General features: G+C 42.5%; 1 protein-coding gene across 10 annotated transcripts in view; it reads right to left on the reverse strand.

Moving 5' to 3' along the window:
• The window catches only part of LOC124988397 (uncharacterized), a 169,944-nt gene that overhangs the window by 59,039 nt on the left and 86,418 nt on the right, over positions 1 to 24,487 (reverse strand). For all 10 annotated transcript variants that reach the window (XR_007109424.1, XR_007109426.1, XR_007109425.1 and 7 more), the window contains 7 exons: positions 24,149 to 24,286; positions 15,552 to 15,709; positions 14,388 to 14,499; positions 12,960 to 13,009; positions 12,444 to 12,620; positions 2,929 to 3,046; positions 1,223 to 1,388 (listed from right to left, as the gene is read on the reverse strand). Coding sequence is in view for 7 of the 10 variants with exons in the window: in XM_047557887.1 (XP_047413843.1) it covers positions 1,223 to 1,388; positions 2,929 to 3,046; positions 12,444 to 12,620; positions 12,960 to 13,009; positions 14,388 to 14,499; positions 15,552 to 15,709; positions 24,149 to 24,286 (919 nt within the window). In the remaining 3 variants the exon portion in view is untranslated. The remainder of the gene's footprint in view (positions 1 to 1,222; positions 1,389 to 2,928; positions 3,047 to 12,443; positions 12,621 to 12,959; positions 13,010 to 14,387; positions 14,500 to 15,551; positions 15,710 to 24,148; positions 24,287 to 24,487) is intronic.

The raw sequence follows: 24,487 nt of genomic DNA on the forward strand, positions 1-24,487 counted from the left end.
CACACAACCTCCCAGCAGCTCCCTAAGAGGGCCCATCTGAGAAAATCCCAACCGATCCACATTAGTATGAGGAAAAGATCTGGAATGCTTGGGAAACTTCCTGATCTTTTGATGCTTATCTTGAACACTTGCTAGTTCTTTGGAGAGCTCATCAGTCCGCAATAATCCTGTGTCTTCTGCCGAGGTGACACCAATGCCACCCTTCTTTGCCACCCTTCTTCGTGCTGCCTGTCCTCAGAGGGGTGTCCATCTTCCTCCCGGGTCACCACTCATGTCCTTCCCTGTGTCCCACATGGGATTATTTACAAAGTCTGTCATCTATTAGCCATCAGTCACCAACTCCAGGGTCTCCCCCACACACATTCCTTTATGTGTTGAACAGAGAGGAATAAAATTAGATTATATTACATTTGTTTTAAAACCACTGGGTTTAAATAGGCCCATTACCCCATTTCTTAGGCCCTTTTCATTCTTCAAAATCCCTAGCTATACTATGTTATAATATTCTGCTGTTAATTGATTAATAGTTACATGACTAATGATTTAATTTGGAAAAAACATCCATTTCTCTGCTTCTGGTAAACCCTACTTACAAAATGCTATTATGCAATATCTTAGTAACAGTCTCTTAAGAATACTATATCTTGTAACCTGGTGCTGAGTTAGCGTTCACTGATTAGCTGGACATATGACACTAGCCTCGATCATTCTGACCGCAGGACTATCAGGTGGTTGTTGGCTCTCTGGGGCTGTCTGCAAGCTTCTAAACAGTGAGTGCTTGGCTTTGACCTTACGCTGTGAGCTCACAAAGACCAGGAAGGAAAAGAGAATGAGACAAAACTCACCTTTAGTGCAGTCTTATACATTCTTCAAGAATGTTATACAGACTTCAATCCAGAGAATATCTTTAGGAGACAGGCATTATCACCCCATTTTATAGATGGATAAACAGAGACCCAGGGAGTAAAGTGACTATTAGCAGCAGCAGGGTACAAACCTGGGACACCTCCTGACTTCGTGCACTTTGTGACTTAGCCCATAAATGTGGGCTCCATCAGGTGAGCGTGAGTGTGGAGACAGTCTATAGGGGGACTTCTCCTTTGCCCTTTGTTATCATTGCTATTTATGAGGAAATAGTATAGTTCTGTCTTTCTAAGTATTAAGAGTATCACAGAATTCCAACTGAATATTGAAGGTGATTTAATCATCATTTGTCACTTACCAATGCCCTCAGTTCCTCCCCAGTCACTCCTCAAAGGATTAGGGCTCAGAGGAAATTCAAAGCATGCTGGACAATTGCCAAGTTTAGCAAAACTGAAAAGGTAGGCCACAATGTCATGGAAGGGAGCCATCAACTGTAGAGTTAGTGTTAAGGCTCTAAAAGCTTCCTGTGGGGAAAATCAGTACAAGAAAAGAAATTTTAGGAAGTTTCTAAGAGACAATATAAAATATTTGAGTATGATGGGAATTGTATCTTTAAACGAGATGCATGCAGTTGAACCTCAGAACCCACAGGGGATTGATTCCAAGGTCCCTGTGGGTGCCATAATGTGCAGATGCTCAAGTTCCTTGTAAATATGGAACAGTATTCACATATAACCCAAGTACATGTTCCCATAAATTCTAAATCATCTCTAGAGTACTTATAATACCTAATACAATCCAAATACTATGTAAATAGTTGTTACGCTGTGTTGTTCAGGGAATAAGGACAAGAAAGAAAAACTGTATATGTTTAGTACACATGCACAAGAATATTTTTTATCAGTGCTTGGTTGAATTCTTGAATCCACAGATGCAGAACCTGTGGTCCAGAGGGCCTGTTGCATTTAAATAAACATTTTCACAGTGTACATAGGACAATATCTGAGAAAGAAAACAACAAATCTATTCATAAAGCAGGGTTCTATGCTTTGGGACAAGGGCCCTCTTGTGAGAGGTTAAAGAAATTTGTTTCTCTTTGTTTAATGTCATTGGTGGCCATGAATACATCAAAATGTATTTATATGATCATCTGTGAATTATAAGGCTCACAAACAAACTTATAGCAGGGACCCTATTAAGATAACATTGGCCTGAGTGAATACCTGTAAGCAAAACAGATTTTTTTTTTTCCTAAACAGGGTTTTGCTTACAAAGAAAAATCAGAATATTTCTGAAATGACATTTTCAACAATGCACTTTTGGAGAATGTGTTTTTGTTTTGTTTTGTTTTGTTTTGTGTAGGTACAGAAATTGAACCCAGGGGCGTTTAACCACTGAGCCACATCCCTAGCCCTTTTTGTTTTATTTAGAGACAGGATCTGGTTAAGTTGCTTAGGGCCTCAGTAAATTACTGAAACTGACTTTGAACTCACAATCCTCCTGCCTCAGCCTCCTGAGCTGCCGGGATTACAGGTGTGGACCACTACTCCTGACAACATTGCACTTTTATTTAGCAAATGCTTATATGTTTTATGTATTTTTATATTTACTTTTTTATGTGATTATCAATATTACAAATTTTATATGATTATTATCATATATTATCTATATTATCAATATTATCTATCAGTAAGTGAGGTAGATAGAGCAATCCCTCAAAAAACAGTAACTAGCTGAGTTAGTAGTGTGATTCCAACCTTTCTTTAACTTCAGGGCAAGAAGGTGGGGTTTTATGGAAGGATTTGGGAGGAAATTGAGGATTAATAAGGAATGTCAGAAACCTGAATTAGTTCATTCATTAATGACCAGGGCAAAAGAGAACTCATGAAATAATCAGGTCCAAGAAAAATTATAATAAAGTAGGCAGAAGTATTAGTTGTGAAAAGATTTCAGTCTATTAGATGTGTTTGAAAAAAAAATGAGATGTTCTCTCAAATTAATGTGCTTAATATGAGACATAAAAAAACAGCCAGTTTCCATTCTGGTACACAACATAATACAAACCTTTTCTGGCAGAGTTTTGAACATAACCAGCACTTCGGAAGGATGGGGTATGAACCACAAGTTGAGGAAGACTTTTCCATCCTCTGACAGCAAACGCCGAGTCTGGGGCTGAAAGCTCCTGTAGCATTAGAAGAAAGCAGCAGAAGCAGAGTATTTGCCTGTAAACCAGAGGAACCCTGAACACGAACTGTTTAGACCACCGCCGACAGACCACACAGGCCTGTCACCGCAGGCCCAGGTCCAAGCCTGAGGCAGCAGCCTCCTTTTCCCCTGGTTCCCAAGTGGCCAGAGTTATTTATAAACGACTTGACAAAAAAAGAGCAGTTGGGTTGATTTTAACCTGAGCTGTGTGGGAGGAAGGCATGGGTACGGAGGGTGGGAAAGGTGTGGTCAGAAAAGAAAGGAAGGGCAGGAATCAGCCCACGGCACCATACTGGGTGGAACACATTTTGTGTCACTTCATGCTTCTGACATCCTTACGATATTTCTATTTTTGTTCCTAGTTCACTGAGATTGAGGAAAATTGAGGCTTTGAGAGGTTAGGTAGGTCCTGCCTACCCAGCTCCTAAAAGGTGGAGTTAGGATTTCACGGCACTTCTGTCTGCTCTAGAATCAGGACTCTGGACACTGACTCCATTTTGCTTTCCTTCCGTCATGTTTCTTGCCAGGTTCCCAGGTTCCCCAGACCCTGGTCTTCTTCTTTTTCTTTTTTTTTTTTTTTTGGTGGTGGGGAGAGGAGACAAGTTAATCTACTCACAGAAAAGTAAGTCAGGAATAATTTATATTTTTAAAAGCTCAACCTTGATCTAGGAAAAGCAAATAAACAAAACATTATTCTTCACCAGCACACCAATGATTTCAAAGCTTAATAACACACAATACTCTATGGTTTAGGGAACAGGTACTCATAGATGCTTGTCGGTGGGTACCTCCTCTGGACACCAATTTGGAAATATCCATCAAAATGAAGAAAAACCTTTTGGCTGAGCATCAGTATTCTCTCTTTATGCAGATCTGGTCTTGCACATACACAAAGTTACAGTTCTGATAAGAAGGCACTGCTGGCCTTAGCAAATACTCTGTCAGCCCCTGGTCTTTTCCTTCTTTCTCCTCTCTGCTCTCCTCTCACTACCGACCACTTCTTGGCAGCAGTTTCGCTGTCTCTACAGTGTTGCGGGCCTTCCTACAAACACACCATCCATATATGTCTAGCTTAGGGACTCGACCAGCCCAGCACCCTAGAAGCCTGATGTCTACCTCCCTGCTGGTCCCCAGAGCAACAACCTGAAATGTACATTAATGAATGCCTTGCTGGTCTGTGTAGTTTCACCATAAATGGACACACCAGGAAGAAATATTTTGTTGGGGTTTGCCTGTTTTATGACTTTCCTACAAATGAAAGTTCTTGATCTGTCTACCACAGCCCAGGATGGATGTGGTCTGCTGACCTGGTTTTCATGTCATCTCAGAAGGGAGGCAGTCCCTATAAGCCCACTTGAATGGCTCTGGTGCCACCAAGTCTAATTAATTGTGTTCATCTAGTATGTGGGAAAGTCATGTCACATGCAGTTAATAAGATGTAGAATTTGGTATCGGAGGACCCAATTCTGAGTCTAATACTGACTAACTATATAGCTTTAGGATTGTCTTCTTGGAGTCTCTTCATACATAAGGTGGCAATGATGATTCTTAACTTATAAAAATAATTTTTAAAAAGAGCTTATGAAAAGTATTTTAGAGGTAGTGCTCAGCTAGGGGCAGTGGCACATGCATGTAATCCCAGCCACTTCGGAGGCAGGAGGATTGCAAGTTAAAGGCCAGCATCAGCAACTTAGTGAGGCCCTAAGCAATTTAGCAAGACCCTGTCTCAAAATAAAAATTAAAAAAAATTTAAGGGCTGGAGATGTGGCTCAGTGGTTAAGTAAGCACCCCTGAGTCCAATCCCTGGTACCAAAAAAAAGAGGTAGTTGTACTCTACAAAGTTTGTTTTTATTATGCTAATGTAATGTGTCTGGCATCTGCTGGAAGAAAGTGGCCAAGGGTGGATGGGAGCCAAGGGGTGCACTTGGAGCCCTCAGAGAAATTCATTAAGAACTGGAGACCTGAACACACTGAGGGGATGGCCTAGAATTGAGGATTATGCAGGAGGACCAGAGACCTGTGCCCCCTCAGGCCTGCCCTTGGTTGTGCCGGACAGGCAGGCCAGATAGAGACAAGCAGCTGAGCAGGGTGCAGTGAGGTGGAGCCTCTCTCCCACACCACCCCACCCAGTGCGCCTGGGGTCAGCAGTGGACGTGGCAGGGAATGACAGATGAGCACTTGGTGTAGGGCCCTGCAGCTCCAGGGATGCATGGCGACTGGGGCCAAGGACTGGGCTCATCACGCTCCTGGGTTGCAGCATCAGCCAAAGGTCAGTGGGCCCCTGTGCTGAGACTCAGACCTTTGGGCTTCTTAATTTTGATATTCAATGTTTCTCTGGGATTAAGCTGGATTTGATTTGTTCCAGGACAGGAATAATCGGAATGTCATTATTGAGAAAAGGAATTCTCCAAACTAGGACTGTTCTTTATTCCTGAGCGGAGAGTTAACTGATTAAGACCCTGAGACTAGAAAGGTAGGCATAAAGCCAATGCTTTGTTTCAAGATGAGTTTTAATGATTTAAAAAGTCTCATCTTCAGAGCATTTGAAACTGAAAGTATTCAACCCTTAGTTAAAATGAGCTACATTTTGTGTCAATAAGTGAGAAGGGTCATCTGAATATCTCCAAGAGACCCAGAATAATTTTACTCCTCAGAGACAATTATTAGACAGGAAAAGAAAAATGCCCCTACAATTTCCAATGTGCTCCCTACAAGGTGAGGTCCTCCCATTGAGTCCTGGCTATGGACAATGGATATAGAATAGAATTAGGTACAAAGGTGAAAGAAGCTTTAGTAGTGGGATCACTAGGGCCTAAGGAGTGAGGAGAAGGGAGAATCCACAAATGATTTCCTGACTTCTGGCTTTGGGCCAGGGGTTGGGAGTTGTGGGGCCTTTTAACACAGTAGACACGGGATTGGGGTAGAAGGGGCGAGAAGCTCAGTTCTTGCCTGTCTCGACTGAGCTGGTCTGAGACACTGCTAGCCAAGGTGAAGTCAGTTGAACTCTGGAATGGTGGGGGGCTGGGCTGCTAATGAGGATTCAGGAGTCAATAGCAAAGGAACTCTAGCTGCTGTCAGAAGAGTGAATGATATTGCTCAGGACTATGCGGAAGAGTGGGAAAGAGCAGGCAGCAGAAGATACAGGAGGTTGCTACAGGGGAAGTAGCCTGACTCTCAGACCCACAAGGAGCCGTGCCCCTCTCCCTTGTGGATGGCCCATTGACTACCTGGCCTGCACAACATGGTCCCCTGTCACCTTTAGTTACTTTCAGCAGCCCACTCCTGGGCCACACCCCAGATCTTATCACCTCCAGGAACCATATCATTCTCAAAGTCTAAGCTTTCCCAACCCAAGCTCTTATTTTTCCAGGTTTCTCACTCTTGCTCTGCCATTAAATCTCCTTCATCCCCATAAAATATTCTCCTCTGGCCTCCCCTTCCTTTTCTCAGTTTCTTTCTGACCTCAAGCCCTTCCCTCCCCAGACTGGATCTCACAGTCAAGTACATGAACTACTTTCTTGCCTGCACCCTTGATTCTGTTTCTTTGTACTCACACCCCATCTCCCTAGCAAAGCCCCAACTATGGGTCCTTCCAGCTCCTCAGCTTTCTGCTTCTGGTTGCACGCTGCTAAACACAGCTGGAGGAAATCACACTACTCATTATATGGCTGCACCCACAAGAAAATGATTTTCAGCTTGAGCTATGTCACCCTGGGACAATCCTTTTTTTCCCCTCCTTTGATCAGTTGTCATGCCAATTTCCTTGTTCAATAATTCCAAGTCTTCTTTCAGCCCCATCACCAGTTCCTGCCAGCAAGTGATGACATAGTCTGCTATTTTATGATTGAACTTAAGGTCACTGGCTAGAATTCCCTTCAGTCCCTTCTGACCCATCCCTTTCCCAAACCCCCATCCTCGCTTTGCATCAGGGTCAAAGTCAGAGAGGCACACCTGGGACATAAAATGAAGACAGCCTGTATCCTCAAGGACCTTACTTTCCAGAGACAGCTGGACATGTAAACGTGACCCTATGGTAGAACAGGGCATAATGGAAGTAGAGCAAAGAGCAAAGAGCATCCAGAATAGGTAGTCCCTGGCTCTGGTGGGAGACTAGGGAGAGAAACTGACAGCTGAAGCTTCTGAGCTGGGATTTATTATCTTCTTCCACATCTCGGACTCCTAATGGCACTGCCTTTTTCTTCGCATTTAAAGGAAATTGTGGTAAAATTCACATAATACCATTTTACCATTTAACCCTTCTGGAGTGGATGGTTCAGTGGCACCAAGTACATTCACACGGTTGTGTGGCCATTACTACTATACCCATCTCCAGAACTGAAACTCTGTACCTATTAAACAACAATGGTACTGCTATCCTTTAATTCACCCAAGCCAGAAGCTCTGGATGAAACGCTAGACCCATTTCTCCCTCATCCATCTGGCTCCTGGTCTCACTGAGTCCACCTCCTAAGCCTCCTTGTCTATCCAATTTCAGTAACTTCCTAAGTGATGCCAATGACAATCATCTTGTTCCCCTTCTTTCTGTGACCTGAAGGACAAGCACCAGTCTTCTGGATCTTGTCCCATCCCTCTGTGTGTTCCACTTCCCATTGCTGTCCTCACACTCCCTGGCTGTGAGCCACACGGAAGTCCACCAGCCATCTTACATTTCTGTGCCTTTACACGTGTGCCTCTTCCAGCTGGGACTGAATGACCTTGCCTCTCCCACCTGGAGCCCAAGTTCTCACTCAAGACCCGGGTTAAGCAACCCTCTTCCCTGAAGCTCTCCTAGTTCCATTCCCATTTCCCCCATCCTTCTGGTAATACTGTTTCTTGGCGGTGCTTTCATTAAACATTTACTTCATTCTGTTCTTTATCACAGTGCACCGTTGTCATCTGTCTATTTCCCCTTGTTGGCCAAGGACCATGTCTATTGTTCTATAGCACTTGGCACCAAGACTGCCATGTGTTGTGCCTTCAGGCAACCAGCAATGGCCAAGAGCCAGCCTGTACCTTTCCTGCCAGGCTCTGCACCCGTGTCTGGGGCTACACCTGCCCGGAGGAAGGGCTGTCTTCCTGTAATTTTCACAAAGTAGCTGTATGGGATGACAGTGGCTCTGCTTGTCACATAGCAGGTTCAATTAATGGTGATGTCCTCTCTGTGGGCTTCCTTTGTTCTTCGCAGCCAATGCCAACACCCCCGGGAATGTGGCTGAATGCCATCCTAGTCCCCAGATTCCAGCCTCCACTGGAGTCACGAAGGGGAAGGAAGCCTCCAGGGACTTCCTGAGACGAGAGAACTCATTGGTTCCTCCTCTACAGAGACTCTGGTCTGGGGCAGGGGGGCTCTGCTAAACTATATACAGTACATTACAACCTTCCAAGGATTAAGTTGCATCTTAAGAGAGCTTAAACCTGCAGAACTCTTGGGGCCCTTTCAGTCAAGGGGCGGGGGCGAACATATAACAGGAAGGCTACCTTTCTCCCTCTCCATGGCCGACATTGCCAATCAATCACCACACTCTCAAAACATGAGAGGTCTCAGAATCCTCAGCACAGCCACTAAATTGTTGGAACTGACATTTAAAATAAAACTTATTTCTTATCTTCAATGTAGCCCAGCCCCTTATTCTATGAATGAGATAAGGGCCTCTTCCCTCCCTGACCTTCACCCCTCTACTCTGTCCCTTATCTCTAGTTAACTTTGCTGTAATGATCCCCTTTATCACTTTACAAACTGTCTTTAAAATGGCCCCTTTCGGAAAGTCTTTCCTCAGCAGTCCTATTTCTTGGACTCATCCTTTAGATATCTTAGCACTAAGATTCCTAACATGTTTAACCTCAGAGAGCTGCTTCAGTTTCCTCACTTGAAAGAAACCAAAGTCCAGAGGTTCAAGATAAGTGATTTGCCTAAGACCTCAGTTCAACATGTGACTGAGCCAGGTAAAAATCCAAATATTCTAAGTCCCAGGCTGTGGCTTTCTCCACAACACCTTCTTGTGACTCACAGTTGTGATTTGGATATGGTCTGAGTACATTTCCCTAAGGGTTCATGTATTGGAGGCCTGGTCCCCAGGGCAGCACTACTGGGAGGTGATGCTTAGTGGGAGTTGCTTAGGTCTGCTGGCAGTACAACCTCAGAAGGGATTGTAGGGCCCCAGTCCCTCTCTGCCTTCCTTTCCTATTGCAGAGTACTTGGGATTGAACCCTGAGGTGCTCTATCATTGAACTACACTCCCAGCTATTTTTATTTTTCTTTTATCTTGAGATATGGTCTTGCTAAGTTGCTGAGGCTGGCCTCCAACTTGTGATCCTCCTGCCTCAGCCTCCCAAACTGCTGGGATTACAGGCATACACCACAGTGCCCAGCTACCTTTGGACTTTTTGATGTAATTTCATTCCCACACATGCACTCCTGCTATGATGTGATGCTTTGAGAGGGCCCTCACTGGAGCTGTGCTAATGTTGGTGCTGTGCCCTCCAAAACTGTGAGCTAAATAGACTTCTTTAAAAAAAATAAATACAGTTAGCCTGCAGGCTTCAGGTATTTCATTATAATTACATTATATATTTTTTAAAAATTGGTAGGTACCCAGTGGATAGAACCACTTTGGAGTTAGAAAGAATTTAATAGTACTTTTACCAAAGTTCCACATAAGAAAAAAGTCCCTTTCTCTATACTCCTATAAATGAGTATACTAAAAGAGACATATTAATATCCAAAGGGTTTAGGAAGAGGAGGTAGATTCAGTGGAGAAACAGTCTACTAGTCACAGCTCACCCACCACCTGGCCATGTGACATGGGATCTCAATGGTCACTCATTCTGCTCACACTTTCCTGGCCCAAGGTCCTCCCTGAAGTTATCACACATCAACTAACCAGATAATTCAGGGGTCAAGGCTCTCCAGGTTACATGACTATTTCCCTTCATCTTTAAGAAAGAGTCTCCTACAAGAAATAATAAGGAAGTAGAGCAAGATAAAAATTGGATTTTTTCTCCTCTTTGCATCCTACCCTCCTTATTTGGTTGCTGCAAATTAAACACATCAAAAACAAAAACAGACTTCCTAACACATTTCTTCCTAATCACAAATGTATTGAATTCATAGTTAGATTTCTGGAAAGAGCTGTAAAAGTTTGATCTCAAATGTAGATTGGCCTGTCAATGGTCAGTATGGCAAAATGGAACCAAGAAGTCTGAAAGAATTTATCTATGACACTTTGCATGACAAAAATGTAGTTCATCCTCACTGAGCAGCAGATATTCAGGCAAACCCTTTAGAAAAGGATATCTTTGCCCCACTCTTCTCTCAAATGCATTCTTCCATTAGGTAAATCCAATAATCCATGCAAATGAAAGCATTGACAGGCTCATAGAACAAAACACTGCTACCAACACACTGGAAGTATGGAGGTGGACCTGACCACTGTTTGGATGGTCAGCTATCAGTCAAGAGTTTGAGGACTTCAACCTCTGTCATTCTCTAGCCTCTATCATTCCATTTTCTTGATGAATTCCAACTTTCCTATCCATTCCTTTTCGAATTCCTCCCTGAGGCCCTGGGGTGGTTAAACATTCCCTCACAGATCTTTCTGCACACCTTTAATGTGTTATCTCTGGAGTTACGTGTGTGTTTACACAGCTTTTCCCAAGTAGATGGAATTTATTGCCAGAGTCAATGACTTATCCTGTAGTGAAGTGCCTGGCATTTAAGTAAGCACTGAATAAATTATAGTTGACTAGCACATGCATGCACAAATGAGTGATCTGATACAAATGATCTCTTAACTCCCTTCCATCTGTCCAGTCTGTGATCATATTTTAATATTCCTCTTACTGAAACTCCATGCTATAAGGGAAATAGAAGCAGGGGTTAAGCTCACCCTACAGGCTGTTTGCGGCTCCTTGGAGACTGTATAACTATGTAACACACACACACCCTTTTTTAAGGAAATGAGGTTACTAACTGCACAGGTATGCTGATTCCTCCATCCAGGTGAGTTGAACTCTTAAGCAGGCTGAGTTAAGGACATTTGGAAAACCAGATAAAGCATTATAAGAATATATGAAGCAACTCTTCTTTTATCACCCTATACCTATATTGACATCTGTATCTGTACCTATCCTATCAGAGAAAAATAAGACTCTTAATTTATCTAAGGCACTGGTGTATCATTGGGTTTTTTTCCTGAATATTTCTTCTATTCCACTGAGTAGAATATTTGAATCTAAGACAGCTCAAAATCAAACTTACTTATTTGTTTATTTATTTTATATGCTAGCTATGTAAATGGTTGTAACCAATGAAAATCTCTGAGCTCCTTAGGAGAAAGCAAAACTATACTGATTAAAAAAGCAGCCAAACAGCCCATAAACAATGAACTTCTTCTGGATTCAGAAGAAGGTACTCCTTTTCTCAGAGTGCTAAACTTTTTCTTTTGTACTTCTAAACCAGACTATCAAGGTCAAGTACTGTAAAGGGAGCAAGTGTGTCAGTAAGAGTTTCATTACTGTAACAAATACCTAAGATAATCAACTTATGAATAAAAAAAGGTTTCTTTTGACTTAATAGTTCTAGAAGTTTCAATCCATGATCAGTTGGCCCCATTGCTTTGGGTGAGGCTGAATCTCACAAAACTACTCACCTCATGACCAGGAAGCAAAAGGAAAAGAGGAAAGACCAAGACCCATATCCCCTTCAAGGGCAAATCCCTGTTATAGTTTTTGGGTCTGGAATGTCCCCCAGAGGCTCGTGTGTTGAAGGCTTGCCCCCAGTGTAGCAAGGTTCAGAGGTGACCTCTTAGAAAGTAGTTGGATCTTGAGGGCTCTGACCTCACTAGTGGATTAATCCATTGATGAATTGATAATTTGAGGACATTATTGGGAGGTAGTGAAGATGGGGCCTAGTTGGAAGAAGCAGGTCACTGGGGCTGTGCCCTGGAAGAGAATATATTACCCCCACCCCTTCCTCTCTCTTTCTTTGCTTCATGGCTGCCCTGAGACAAGCAGCTGTCCTTTACTATGCCCTCTGCCATGATGTTTCTGCCTTGGAGCGGCTGATCATGAACTGAAACCTCAGAAACTGTGAGCCAAAATGAATCTTTCCTTCTAAGTTGTTTTTCTCAAGTATCTTGGCCAGTAGTAGAGAGCTAGCTTATATCCTCAATAGCCTAGGACCTACCTCCTAAGGATTCCCTCGCCTCCCACTAGAACAACACTGGGGAGCAAGCCTTTATCATATGGACCTTTGAGAGACACATAAGATTCAAACAATAACAGCAAATGTTTTCATACAAAACTTAACACACCTCTTCCTGGAGAAAGGTGGGACCTTAGAAGTAGAATCACAAACTCTAAAGGATTTTACCTACCTGGGGTCAGCCTTGAGGCCCTCTTTAGAGTCACTTGAGCCCTTCTTTTCTTGTGGTTGCCCCACCATGAAAAAGGTATCCCTGATAGTAGGAAAATCTTCCAGGATAGCTCTCAAGCTATTGCAGTATGCCATGATCTGACCCCGAAGAGCATAGTGAGACATGTGGTGGTTAAACCTGGAAGTCAGAAGAAGAGATGATGTTCCAAAGGAAAATTCATGTTGTTTCCCCTTTCAACGAAGTTTCAGCATCTACTTCCCTGGAGGAATAGAGTATCTCTGTCAAAAAGAAATTTCTATGAGTTGCTTGAGAGTAGAGATTTGAATGTCTTCAAAGTGCTTCAAAGTGTTCTCCTGCTCCTCTGCATATGGAGGTCAGTTTAACTTGGTTTTATCCAATAGCCATGGGGTTTATTTCAAGAAAACCAACCTCGCTTATTGTCTGAATTTTTGCATAATTTCTGGTTACTATATTCAGAGCAAATCAGTGTGTGATAGTCACATATGCTATACTTACTTTTGACAATATTCAACTATAACATCCCTCTTGAGTTTTCCAATTTCATCCTGTGGTTAAAAAAAAAAATGATAGTTCTTGTATTAGACAGTTAACTGTTAGGACTACCCAACCTGGTACATGTACAAACTTATATTCAACTTTAAGCAGGAAAGGCCATACAACTGAGGTATTCTTTCTGGAGGTAAGCTTATTGGGATATACTCTTCCGTGTGTCTCTTCTATTCCTATGCATATTTCTAAGTATGCCAAGAATACAAGATCCTGACCATTCTACCTGGACCATTTCTCTGGGTTGTGTTTGCAGACAGCAGCATTGAGGGATGAGTTAATGTCTCCTTCTAGGAAAAAGAATAGGCTTGCTATAAAAGAGGTGGGTTCCCCAAGCTCAGTGTTTTCAACTGTGACACAAACCTAATGGGCACATATAGGCTTCTAGTTGTCCTGTGGGATTTGGTAGGTAAAGACAACTGACACAAATATGGAACTCACGTTACCTGCCCTGCTCTGAGCAATAAAGTTCTTTGTCTCTGACCTGTAAGTCTTGTGTCTTCTGCCAGCATCCGTGCAACAGAAATAGACTAACTTATGAATATGCAAGTAGGCTAAAATCCAAGATCCTAGCAAAACTGATCATTATATTGCATGAACTATTTCTGATTTGCTAGGTGTTGGATAATCCTGAAGGGTAGTTAATGTTATATTTTTACTTGGTCACTATTTTTGAGAATTGTTTATTAGAAGGGGGCCTTTGCCTTCATGATTGTTCATCAGTAGTTGAAAGGTCTGGCTTCCATCATACCCATTTGCAGAAGAAGACTAGGCAAATTTAAGTCCTTCTTTTCAGTCACAAGTAAGGCCAAAGCCTAGAGATGATAAACCTTCTCATTTCCCCCCAAATAACTATGCATTAGCATAATAATTTCCTCATCAAAATTAACAAATAATGAATGATAGTCACAAAATTAAGCAATGGTTTTGACTAATGAAAGTTTTGAATTTCATAATATTTTTCAACTGATTAGACTAATATGAAAACTCTTAAATAGAAACTGGTCAGAAATGTCTCAAAAACCAAGATAGCAGGAACCCAGATGGTCAGAGCCCTTGCCCACCTTACCTAAGCCACATAAACCCCTGTGGGTCCCTCAGGAGTAGGAAAATGTTCCAAAGCAGGTACAAAAGCTAGTCCACTTAGAAAATGACAAAACAAAATGTGGACTTGAAAAAATGTAAGCATTTTTAAAAATAGACTTTAGCCTGCTTGAATTGATTCCATTTCTATTGGATTTTTTTTTATCAGTTCCTTATATTTTCAATAGTCCCATCCAAGTAGATTGAAAGCAACAGAGCCCAAGTTCAGAAATCTTATTTGCTCAAATGTCAAAGAACCAGAACTGTAGGGAGCTCTTCTCATTGCACACTCACAGTGCTGTCCATTCTGTTGGCCATGGTCTGCTTCCTGAGGTGAAAGGCAGTCAGCATCCTGTCCCGCAGCCCCACCTTCTCTAGTTGAATAGACACAAAAGCCTCCGGAGCCCTGAGAAGTGAACAGAGGCATCTGAGCCCAAGGTGGGAGGTAAGTGGACATGTAACACCAGGACGGCTCATGTTCTGGGTGTCACTGCAGGAGAGCAGCAGGAGGGCTCCATGGTTCTCACTTGCTCCAAGTGTTTCTGATTATTCCAGGGATGCTGCTGTGCTCCTGGCTTCCTAGAGACATATAATGCCTAAAGAATACAACGGCAGTCCCTTCTTGATCCCAAACATCACTCCTGGCCCAATGTGTTCTTAGCCATAGGGGCACCTGGACTGCACTGGTCTCCTGAGGGTCCCCTTGACTAAACACACTGAGCTCAACTCTTCTATTCACACATTGGGAATGTGGACTGAGGGCACTTGATCTTAGTCATGTGTCATATTAGTGGCATTTTGACAGGTAGAGTTGCTTTGCCTGTTTTTTTTTTTTTTTTCATTCTAAATTTGCCAGTATTAAATGAGAGTGTCCTTGGAATGTCTCCAATAAAATACTCGGAGTAATCACAATTATTACAGAATGTAAGTATCACTCTTTCTCTGTCATGGTGAAGAGAATTCAAAACATAATAGGGCATCCCTGATTTATAGACATATCTCTGTGGAGACCATGCCTCTGTGACAGCTTACCAACTTATTATATAAAAAATGGCAAAATCTTTGTTAGAATAACAGAGGGCAGTTCTGGGCTTCTCAATTTAAGAGAGATACGGAAAATTAGAGTGTCCTATTATTATTCTTGCTTGCAGAAAGAGTATGAACAATGTACAGAGAAAGAAGAGACAGTGAAGGAAGGGAAGAGAAAGAGAAAAAAGGAGAGGGACAGAGAGCAGAGAAGAGGTTGAAATTAGGACCAGTTAACTCTCCTTCACAGACTAGGGTATACTGGAAGGAGTTGAGGCTTCTCAGTGTTCACACAAGGTCTTCAGATGAGGTCTTAAAGAAATAAAACACATACTCTGAGAGTTTAGCCTTCTTCAATCTAATAACACAATATTATCAATTGACTTCAAAGAGGATAATTTTGTTAAACAATCTTCCCACCAAGTACAGTACCTTTTGGTCCTCTGAAATCTTTCTGAAGGATGTGTAAGGGTGTCTGGGACTTTTGGAGTTGGGGCTAACAGTAAGCTTTCTATGTCATTCACAATTCTGGAATTTCTTCTTCTGGTTGGATTCATTCTGTCATGATTTTTCAGTTCTGCACTTACTTCCTAAAACATTTTAAATTGAAGTGAATTAAATTGGTTAGATGTGTAAGTCCTAAAGTGCTGGCTATAAAATTACATCACAACCACAATTGACCCCAAACACATGTAAATGAGTAAGTGGGAGGAAGATAAGGGGAGGGGAAGAAGAGGAGAAGGAAAAGAGATACCACTCTACACAACAGAGGGGTGAGGCACTCAGGAGGACTATTTTCAAAATAGAGTACTGTAGTCTACAGTGCTATAAGAAAAATTCTCCATTCTACAAAGTGGTTAGGAGTAGTGTGGTATATGGAGTGACCTCTAAAGAAATAGTGCTGATGGATTTCACAGCTACAAGATCTGGAAAATTCCCTCAACACGCTTAAGCTACTGGAAGTGGGCTTTAAATGCTGCCATGCATCCTGTGGCTATCAAGGAGGGAAAGAGGGAGTGAGGAGGGAAGCAGGAGGTAGGGGTGAGGAAGAGGGGATGTGGGGAGGTGGGAAAGAAAAAAAGGAAAAGCAGTGTTCCAACTCCATTAGTTATGGAGCTCTTAGGCATAACGGATGAAAATCTTTTATATTTTTCTAAACTACCGACTAAAGAAAAAAGTTAAATCTTCAAAGGAAAGTCCATTCTTCTTCTATGGAAGAATCAAGCAGATACCTATATCAGCATTACTATAGAAGACAGAAGAGTAAGGCAAAAAGAAAATAATCATTGGCAGAAAATCTAGAGTTTCCAAACTTATTTTTTCTGAAAACCCTTGGGGTCTTTCCGTCTGCTGGAAAGAGGAGCCTCTACCAGCTCAGGAGACTGGGGAGGTCCTACAAGTTTGCGAGTGGGAAGAGAGGAAAGAGTCCTTGCTCTTCGTGAGATTCTGATGCTGATACTTCGCAGGTGATCTTGCCTCTCTTCCTTTCTTTTTCAGAACGTGCTTCCTCACCTGGAACCAAACCCATCTCACGGGGCCTGAGAGGATTCCACGAGCCCATGTAGTTCCATCACTTAGCTTCCTGCCAGCCTGGACCACAGGAGCTGCCGCGTTAACGCTGACCCCTGATCTCGCCTGCACTCTCCCTTCCGGCTCTGCCAGCTTTCAGTTCTATCTTCAGTTGCTTCCTCTTTTTCCAACTCCTTCCTACAAGTGTGTCCACCTTTCTTATTATTCCTTAATCCTCCTACTTCTTCAAGTTTCCTTCTCAATTCTGACCAAACTGCTTAAAGAACTGCTATAGAATAAGTGTTCGTGTCCCTCCAAAGTTCATGTGTTGAAGTCTTAACCCCCAATAGGATGGTATTTGGAGATGGCGTGTTTGGGAGGTGGCAAATTTAAATGAAGTCATAGACGTAGGGCCCTAATCCAATAGGGCGAGTGCCCATACACAAAGAGGAGACCACAGCACTTTCCCTTCCTTTCTTCCCTCTGGGGGGTGGGGGGAACAAAAGGACAGTCAATGTAGGTAATGAATGATTCGGTCACAAAGATGGGGGTTGATTCAGGAGGAAGTAAAATGTTGCTGCCTCTGGAGCTCTTTCCCTCCTCTGCCTGTTGCCAAGGTGACCTGCCTCCAGGGAATGGCTCCTCCCTGCAGGGAGTCGTAGAAGTGGTTCATTAATGCCTCTTGGGCTGCTCCCTTCCTGCCTGGATCACTCCACCTTTGGCCCACATTCTGGTCATTTGTCACGTATGCAGGATGAGGGAGGAGAATGAAGGAATTCTAAAATGTATAAAAGGGGCAGGACCCCCTCATTTCCTCGGATAGCCAGCTCTGGGACCCCTTCTTTGTGGAGAAGTCTATCTCTGTTCTAGCCTTTAAATAAAATTTGCTTTCTACACTTGTCTCGGCATTTCCCGGGTGTTCGATCTTCACATCTGGGGAAACGGGACTCCACCCTGATTGATTCTCCTTATCGGCATCACCCCTACCCTCTTCGCTCCTTAATATGAGGATACAGCTGAAGGCCACCATCTGTAAGCCACAGAGTCAGCTCCCAGAAACCAACCATGTTGCCACCTTGATCTTCCTGAATTTCTCACCCCAGAACTATGAGAAGATAAATTTCAGTCGTTGAAGCCACTTGGCCTGTAGTATTCTGTTGTGGCAGCACTAGCCAGCTAATGCAAGAGCAATAAATACACACTCCTTGGACACTTCTGTCAGCTTCTTGCTCTCTAACTCTGGCACTCTCTGGAGCTTTCTCTCCAGTCCAATTAGTAGACCCACTCTGGAGTCAGCAGTGAACTTCTGTGAACGCTAATGACCTCATTCTACTCCCTACCCAACTGGGTTTTACCTCTCCATTCAAATCTATAGCATTCTTTCTTACTCTTTCTAAAATAATAATTTTATTGATGAATAATTTACACTTAATAAATATCACACATTTAAATTGTACAATCAGATAAGTTTTGACAAATGTATTCAACTGTGAAGCCATCGATTGTCAAACTAATCACCATCGCCATCCTTCCCACCCTGCTCCCTTCCAGCAACCACTGTTCTGCTTTCTTTATCTTCTTCCTTTTTTTTTTTTTTAAACTTGGTACTAGGAATTGAACCCAGGGTTAACTTACCACAGAGCTGCATCCCCAACCGTACCTACTATCTATCTATCTATCTATCTATCTATCTATCTATCATCTATCTATCTATCTATCTATCTATCTATCTTTGAAACAGTTTCTCAATTGTTGAAGCTGGCCTTGAACTTGTGATCCTCCTGCCTCAACCTCCCAAGTTACTGGGATTATAAGCAAGGATCACTGCACGCAGTAGCTGCTCGGCCTTCTGAAACTTTAGGTTACAATGAACTTCCTACAATTTTGCATAAATAGAATCATATAGTAATATTTTTTTGGTTGGACTTCATCTATATTTTTGTGGATATCAATGTTTTTTTTTATTGTCAAGTAGTGTTAGATATGGAAAATGAAAAAAATCCCAAACAGTGAGGCCTGAGAAAAGGGAGTGAAAAAGAAAGCCATACATCGATGGCTTTCCCAGTGCATTCTTTTCAATGACAGTCCCTAGAACTGAAGCCAAAGCATTGATTCTTCCCCAAATAAATCCTCTCCTAGTGACAGTACAATGGGGCCCTGAAGGGAAAGAGATAAGCACTGCACACTGACCCCAGACCCTCTTTTCTTCTCCAAGTCAAAATATTGCCCAGTAAGAACAAATTTTCAAATTCTCACAAAACCTGTTTCCTGAGTGTCCAAACCCATATACTCACTAGACCATCCCTCAAAAATAACCTATATAAACCCAGTCCCTTTCTTTGCTCAGTGGCTCATTTTTTTACCAGGGGACTGGGTCCACCGATGCCATTTCCTCCCTGCATCCCTTGTTCCTGTGTGAAACTTCGGTCCTGAATAAACAGCTGAAATGATTTGTGAGGTTTGTGTCCTGCCCAGTCTTTCTGTGCTAACAAGTGGTAGTCCAGTGTATGGATATACCACGATTTATTTATCCATTGAACTGTTCACAGGCATTTGAGTTCCTGGCTATGATGAATATAGCAGCTATGAACATCTTTTGTATGGACACGTGCACTCATTTCTCTTGGTTATATACTTAGGGATGGAATGGTTGGATCACATTGTAGGTTTATATTTAACTTTTTAAGAAATTGCCAAACCATTTTTCAAGGGGGTTGTAGCATTTTATATCCCTAGCAACAGTGTGCTAGAATTCCAGATCCTCAATATCCTTGCCAACACTTCAGATGGTCAATCAGAAATTTTAACCATTTGAATGGATAGGAAGTGGTTTCTCAGTGGGTTTTAATTTGCATTTCTCTAATGACTAATCATGCTGAACATCTTTCATGTGCATGCTTATCACTTACATTTTTGGTGACTCATTCCTTCCTGAACCATTTCCTTCCTTTGATTGTGTGTTCTCTGTCTCTTTCTTCCTCCCTTCCTTCTTCTTATCCCCTTTTATTGTATCCATCATTCATTCCTGCTTGTTATGTCACCACCGTCTACACACATATCTACACACATAGATACTGGTGTATGTTATATCTGTGTATGTACGTGTGTATGTGTATGTACGTGTGTGTGTGTCTATATGTATACACATTCACAGTATACCATTTTATGAAGAAGTCACAAAATTCACTTTAACAGAGTTAGAATAGACACGGACACTTCCAGGAAGAAGTAAGGACTGGGTTGAGTAGAATATTGGAGAATGAGTAGCATCCTGTAAACAAAAGGGGAAAAAATGGGCAGGGAAGATGGAACATTGCAAGGAAAGGATAAAATATTCGGGGAAACTTAATTAGCACAAAATATTTAGGGCACTTCAAGTGCAGGGGAAGTGGCAGGGTAGAAAGCTGGGGCCAGGTAGTGAAGACCATGCATAACCAGCTAAGGAGGTTGAACTTTGCTCTTTGGACTACCAAGAGTCACTGAAGGATTTTAATCGAGTCAGGTTGGATACTTTGGTCACTGTGTGGAGGAGAAATTCGACTGCAGACAGATGTCATAGAACAAGGCAAGGGCCCAGAGAGATGGAGGCTAGTTCAAAGGCCATTACAACCACAAAAATGAGATAATGAGAGTTTAACCTAAAGCAGTGTGGATGGAGAGAAGGGGCATATTCAATCAATATTTAGAATATGATATTGATAAGAGTTAGTGATTGAGTATTTGATCCAAGGTAACAAAGTCAGAGATATTAAGGGTGATTGAGATTTGGGGCCCAAATGACTATTCAAATAATGTTAACCAAGAATGGAAACTCGAGAAACGGATGGGAGAAGAATGAGTGGTCCTTTGTATACGCTGAACTGAGATACCTATGGGATACAAAAAGGTTGTCTAGCAGGCATTTGGACACCCAATTTTGGGGTTTAGGAGACAGATTCTATGAAGTGCCGTGTATGTGAAAGTTGATGGTGTGCTGGTTTAGTGTATACAGGTTTTAAATCTCAAGAGGTGATGGGAACACCCAGGGAGGATAGGTAAGGGAGAGCACAGGCGTTCTGAGGGCACAACAGAGGGAAACACCAACACGTAAGAGCAGGGAGAGAAGAGAGCGCCCACTCCAGGAGGTGGAGAAGGAGCAATCGGAGAGGTAGAAGAGATCCAGGAGAGAGAGGAGCAGGCAAGCAGAGGAAGGAGAGCCTGAAGGATAGGGTGGTGGTCAACAGCATCAGATGGAGGAAAGAAGTCAGGTCAAGTTACTAAACAGTGTCTTCTGTGTTAAAGAATCAGAAGGTCATTGCTGAGTCCAGTGAGAGAGGGGTGATAGAGGAGGAAGTGCAGCTATAGTAAGTGGGGTGTTAGGATAGGAAGACAAGGAGTTAAAGACTGTTCTTTCCATAAACGAGAATGTGAAGAAGAGGTCCTAATCAGGGTATGGGCCAGAGAGGCACATAGGATTCAGTTAAGCTTTCTGGAGAGGATGGAAACAAGTTCAGTCTGTCCACAACTGGAAAGTTGAACGTGAAGTAGAGAAAGCAGGTAGCTGTTGAAACAAGTCTCCAAAGAGATGGCAGCCAATGAATCAAGAATATACCCTACAGGTGGCACACACCTGTAATCCCAGTGACTCTGGAGGCTGAGGCAGGAGGATCACAAGTTCAAGGTCAGCTTTAGCAACTTAGCAAGGTCATAAGCAACTTATTTTCCTCAAAATAAAATATTAAAAGGACTGGGGATGTGGCTCAGTGGTAAAGTGCCCCTGGGTTCAATTTCTAGTGTGAAAAAAAAAAAGAAGAAGAAAAGAAAAGAAAGAATGTAGGTGGGAAGGATCAAGCTTGACCAGGAAGAGAATTACTTGACACTCAGAAGCTGGAGGGAAGCAGGTATGATGTAAGTGTGAAGGATGAGATGTGGAGAAAGGTAATGGGAATCTTTACCCTTGTCCACAAACTCATTCCTGGGTCTTCCCCAAAGCCCCTGTGGTGCATGCCACCCAATTCTATAAAAGGCAAACGGCAATGTCTAAAGACATTTTCCTAAAGAAGACATCTAAATGGCCAAAACAGCACATGCAAATATGATCAGTGTCATAGTAATTAGGGAAATGAAAATAAAAACCACAATGAGATACTACTTTACACACTTCTTATGACAGCTAAAAATTTAAAAGACAGTCAGTGACAAGCATTGACAAAAATACAGGAACCCTTACATACTGCTGATGGAAATGTAAAGTGGGATAGCCACTTGGGAAAACAGTGTGGTAGTTCCCTAAAATGTGAAACATAAAGTTACAAAAAAGACTAGTCGTTCCATTTCTAGGTACATACTAAGGAAATTAAAAACATATGTCTTCACAAAAGCCTGTACAAAAATGTTCACAGTGGCATTATTCTTAATAGCCAAAAACCAAAAACAAAGCAACATATCTCAACAAATGACTGGATAAACGAAATGTGTTATTATCCACATAATGGAATATTACTTGGCAGTGAAAAGGAATGAAAGAGATGAGTGCCCTGGGGAACATGCCTGTGATCCCAGCTACTTGGAAGACTGAGGCAGGAGGATTCCAAGTTTGAGATCAAACTCAGCATCTTAGCAGGACCCTGTCTCAAAAAAATAAAAATAAATAAAAAAGTAAATAAAATAAAATAAATAGAAATGCGTAGGGAGGTAGCTCAGTGATAGAGCACCCTTGGGTTCAGTCCCTAGTACTTCAAAAAAAAAGGAATGAATTACTGGTACATGATCTAATGCAGATAAAATTTGAAAACAATATGCTAAGTAAAAAAAGTCAAGCACAAAAGGCCACATGTTGTATGGTTCCATTTAAATGAAAAGTCAAGATGGGCAAATCCAGAGACAGAAAATAGATTAGTGGACTGCTAGGCACCAGGAGGAAAGACTGCTAATGGCTGCAGTTTTTCTTTTGTATATGAAAATATTTTGGGATTAGATAGTGGTGATGATTGCATAGTCCTATAGAATAGACTAAATTGTACAATTTAAATAGTAAACTTTTTATCCCACAAATTGTATCTCAATAGGCCAAAAACCAGAAAACAATGGAATCATTTATCTACAAAGGGTGAGGGTTGATGAATAGGATTTTTGTTTTTTGATAATTCTAGCCAGTCAATATTATAGAATTACCTACAAAGGAAAAGTTAAGAAACATCACTGAAAATTAAGAGTCTCAGTAAGGATTTGGTCATATACTGATTCACAAATAGGAAAGAAGGAAGAGAGAGAAGGAAGAAAGATAAAAAGATAGTGTGATACGATACACAGACACCTTTTGGTTTCCCTCCATGGTTCCTGGCTCGTAACTCCCATCATCCTTCCTATTTCCTAAGTGACTGGAACAATGTTGGGTGCTTCAGGTTTCAGAAGCAGGTCTCAGAGAGCAAAGTCTCTCTGACTTTCTCCTGACCTTTCATTTGCTCCTTTTCCTCTCCAAGGCAGGCCATGGAAACAGGAATGTCTCTTCCCTGGGGCAGACCACAGAAATTGTTATTTTAAATTCTCTGACCCAGCTTTTCTGATGGTAGGTGATAAGACCCCATTTCAGAAGAACGCCAAGGGCCACATCCCTGAGGAAGGAACATTGAGGAATCTGGGCAGATGGGGTGCTGGGTATCCCCAGCTAGTCTATTAGAAGTGAATCAGACCCTTTTTGTCCAAACACATTTTGACACGGTTGCCCATGCTTCAGTCATGCCTATGCAATGAAGCCTCCATTGAAATTCTCAAGGACAGGGTTTAGAGAGCTTCCAGACAGCTGAACGTGTGCAGGCTTACAGGAAGGCAGATGGGGACTCATTTACATGTCAGGAGGATGGTGCACTCCAAGTCCACAGGGACAAAATCTCCTGTGCTCAGGACGCTTCCACCTTACCTTATGTATCCCTTTATCTGGTCGTCCCAGTTAAAATACCCTTTATAATAAACCAATAAATGTAATTAGAGCATTTCCCTCAATTCTGTCAACTGCTCTAGCAAGTTATCCAACCTGAGGAGGTGGTTGTGGGAACCCCAATTTGTAGCCAGCCAGTCAGAAGTTCTGGAGGTCCAGACTTCCAACTGGGTCTAAAATGGGAGCAGTCTTGGGGACTGAGCCCTCCCTGGTGGGATCAGATGCTATATTCCGGTAGATGGCGTCAGAATTGAATTAGACCATGCGCAGCTAGCTTCCTCAACAGAATTCATTGCTTGCTTGCTGGTGGGGAGAAGTCTCCACACCTTTTGGGGTCACAGAGGTGAGTGTATAGGATGAGAAACTGAGTCTAAGCTTGTTTTTCCTACATAGAGAGGAAAGAGAGAGACAGGAAGGGAGGGGGGAAGGGAAGAAGAGGAGGCAAAGAAGGAAGGAGGGAAGGAAAGAAGGAAGGAAGGAGGGAGGGAAAGAAGGAAGGAAGGAGAGAGGGAAAGAAAGAGGGAGGGAGGGAAAGCAAGGGCAGCCTGAGGGCAGGTGGTGGTAGTGGCCGCGCGTGTCTGGCTTCTGCATCACGCGGGCTGACCGTGACATCAGCAGGACAACCCACTGGAGGGGTGTGATAGAAGGATGCTTGTTGAACTGCCACCATCAGAGCATTTTTCTGAGCAACTTGGCATGCAAGGGTCACTTGCATATTTTCTACTCCAGAATGGAACAAGAGCTGAAAGAAAAAAATGGGAAAGGCATTAGGAGTTGCTTCTGTAAAGAAATAGGTAAAGTTGAAGGTTGAGACCATCACTTCTTCAAGATGTAAATTCCTGGAGGAATTTAACTGCAGGATGAGCTGGGATTCCTGTTACTCAGCCACGAGACTGAATCCGCTCTCTCCCCAAGCAGCATTTCATCCCAGTAAGGCAGGCTG

The sequence above is a fragment of the Sciurus carolinensis genome, chromosome 7, assembly GCF_902686445.1.
Source record: "Sciurus carolinensis chromosome 7, mSciCar1.2, whole genome shotgun sequence".
Lineage (NCBI taxonomy): Eukaryota > Metazoa > Chordata > Mammalia > Rodentia > Sciuridae > Sciurus > Sciurus carolinensis.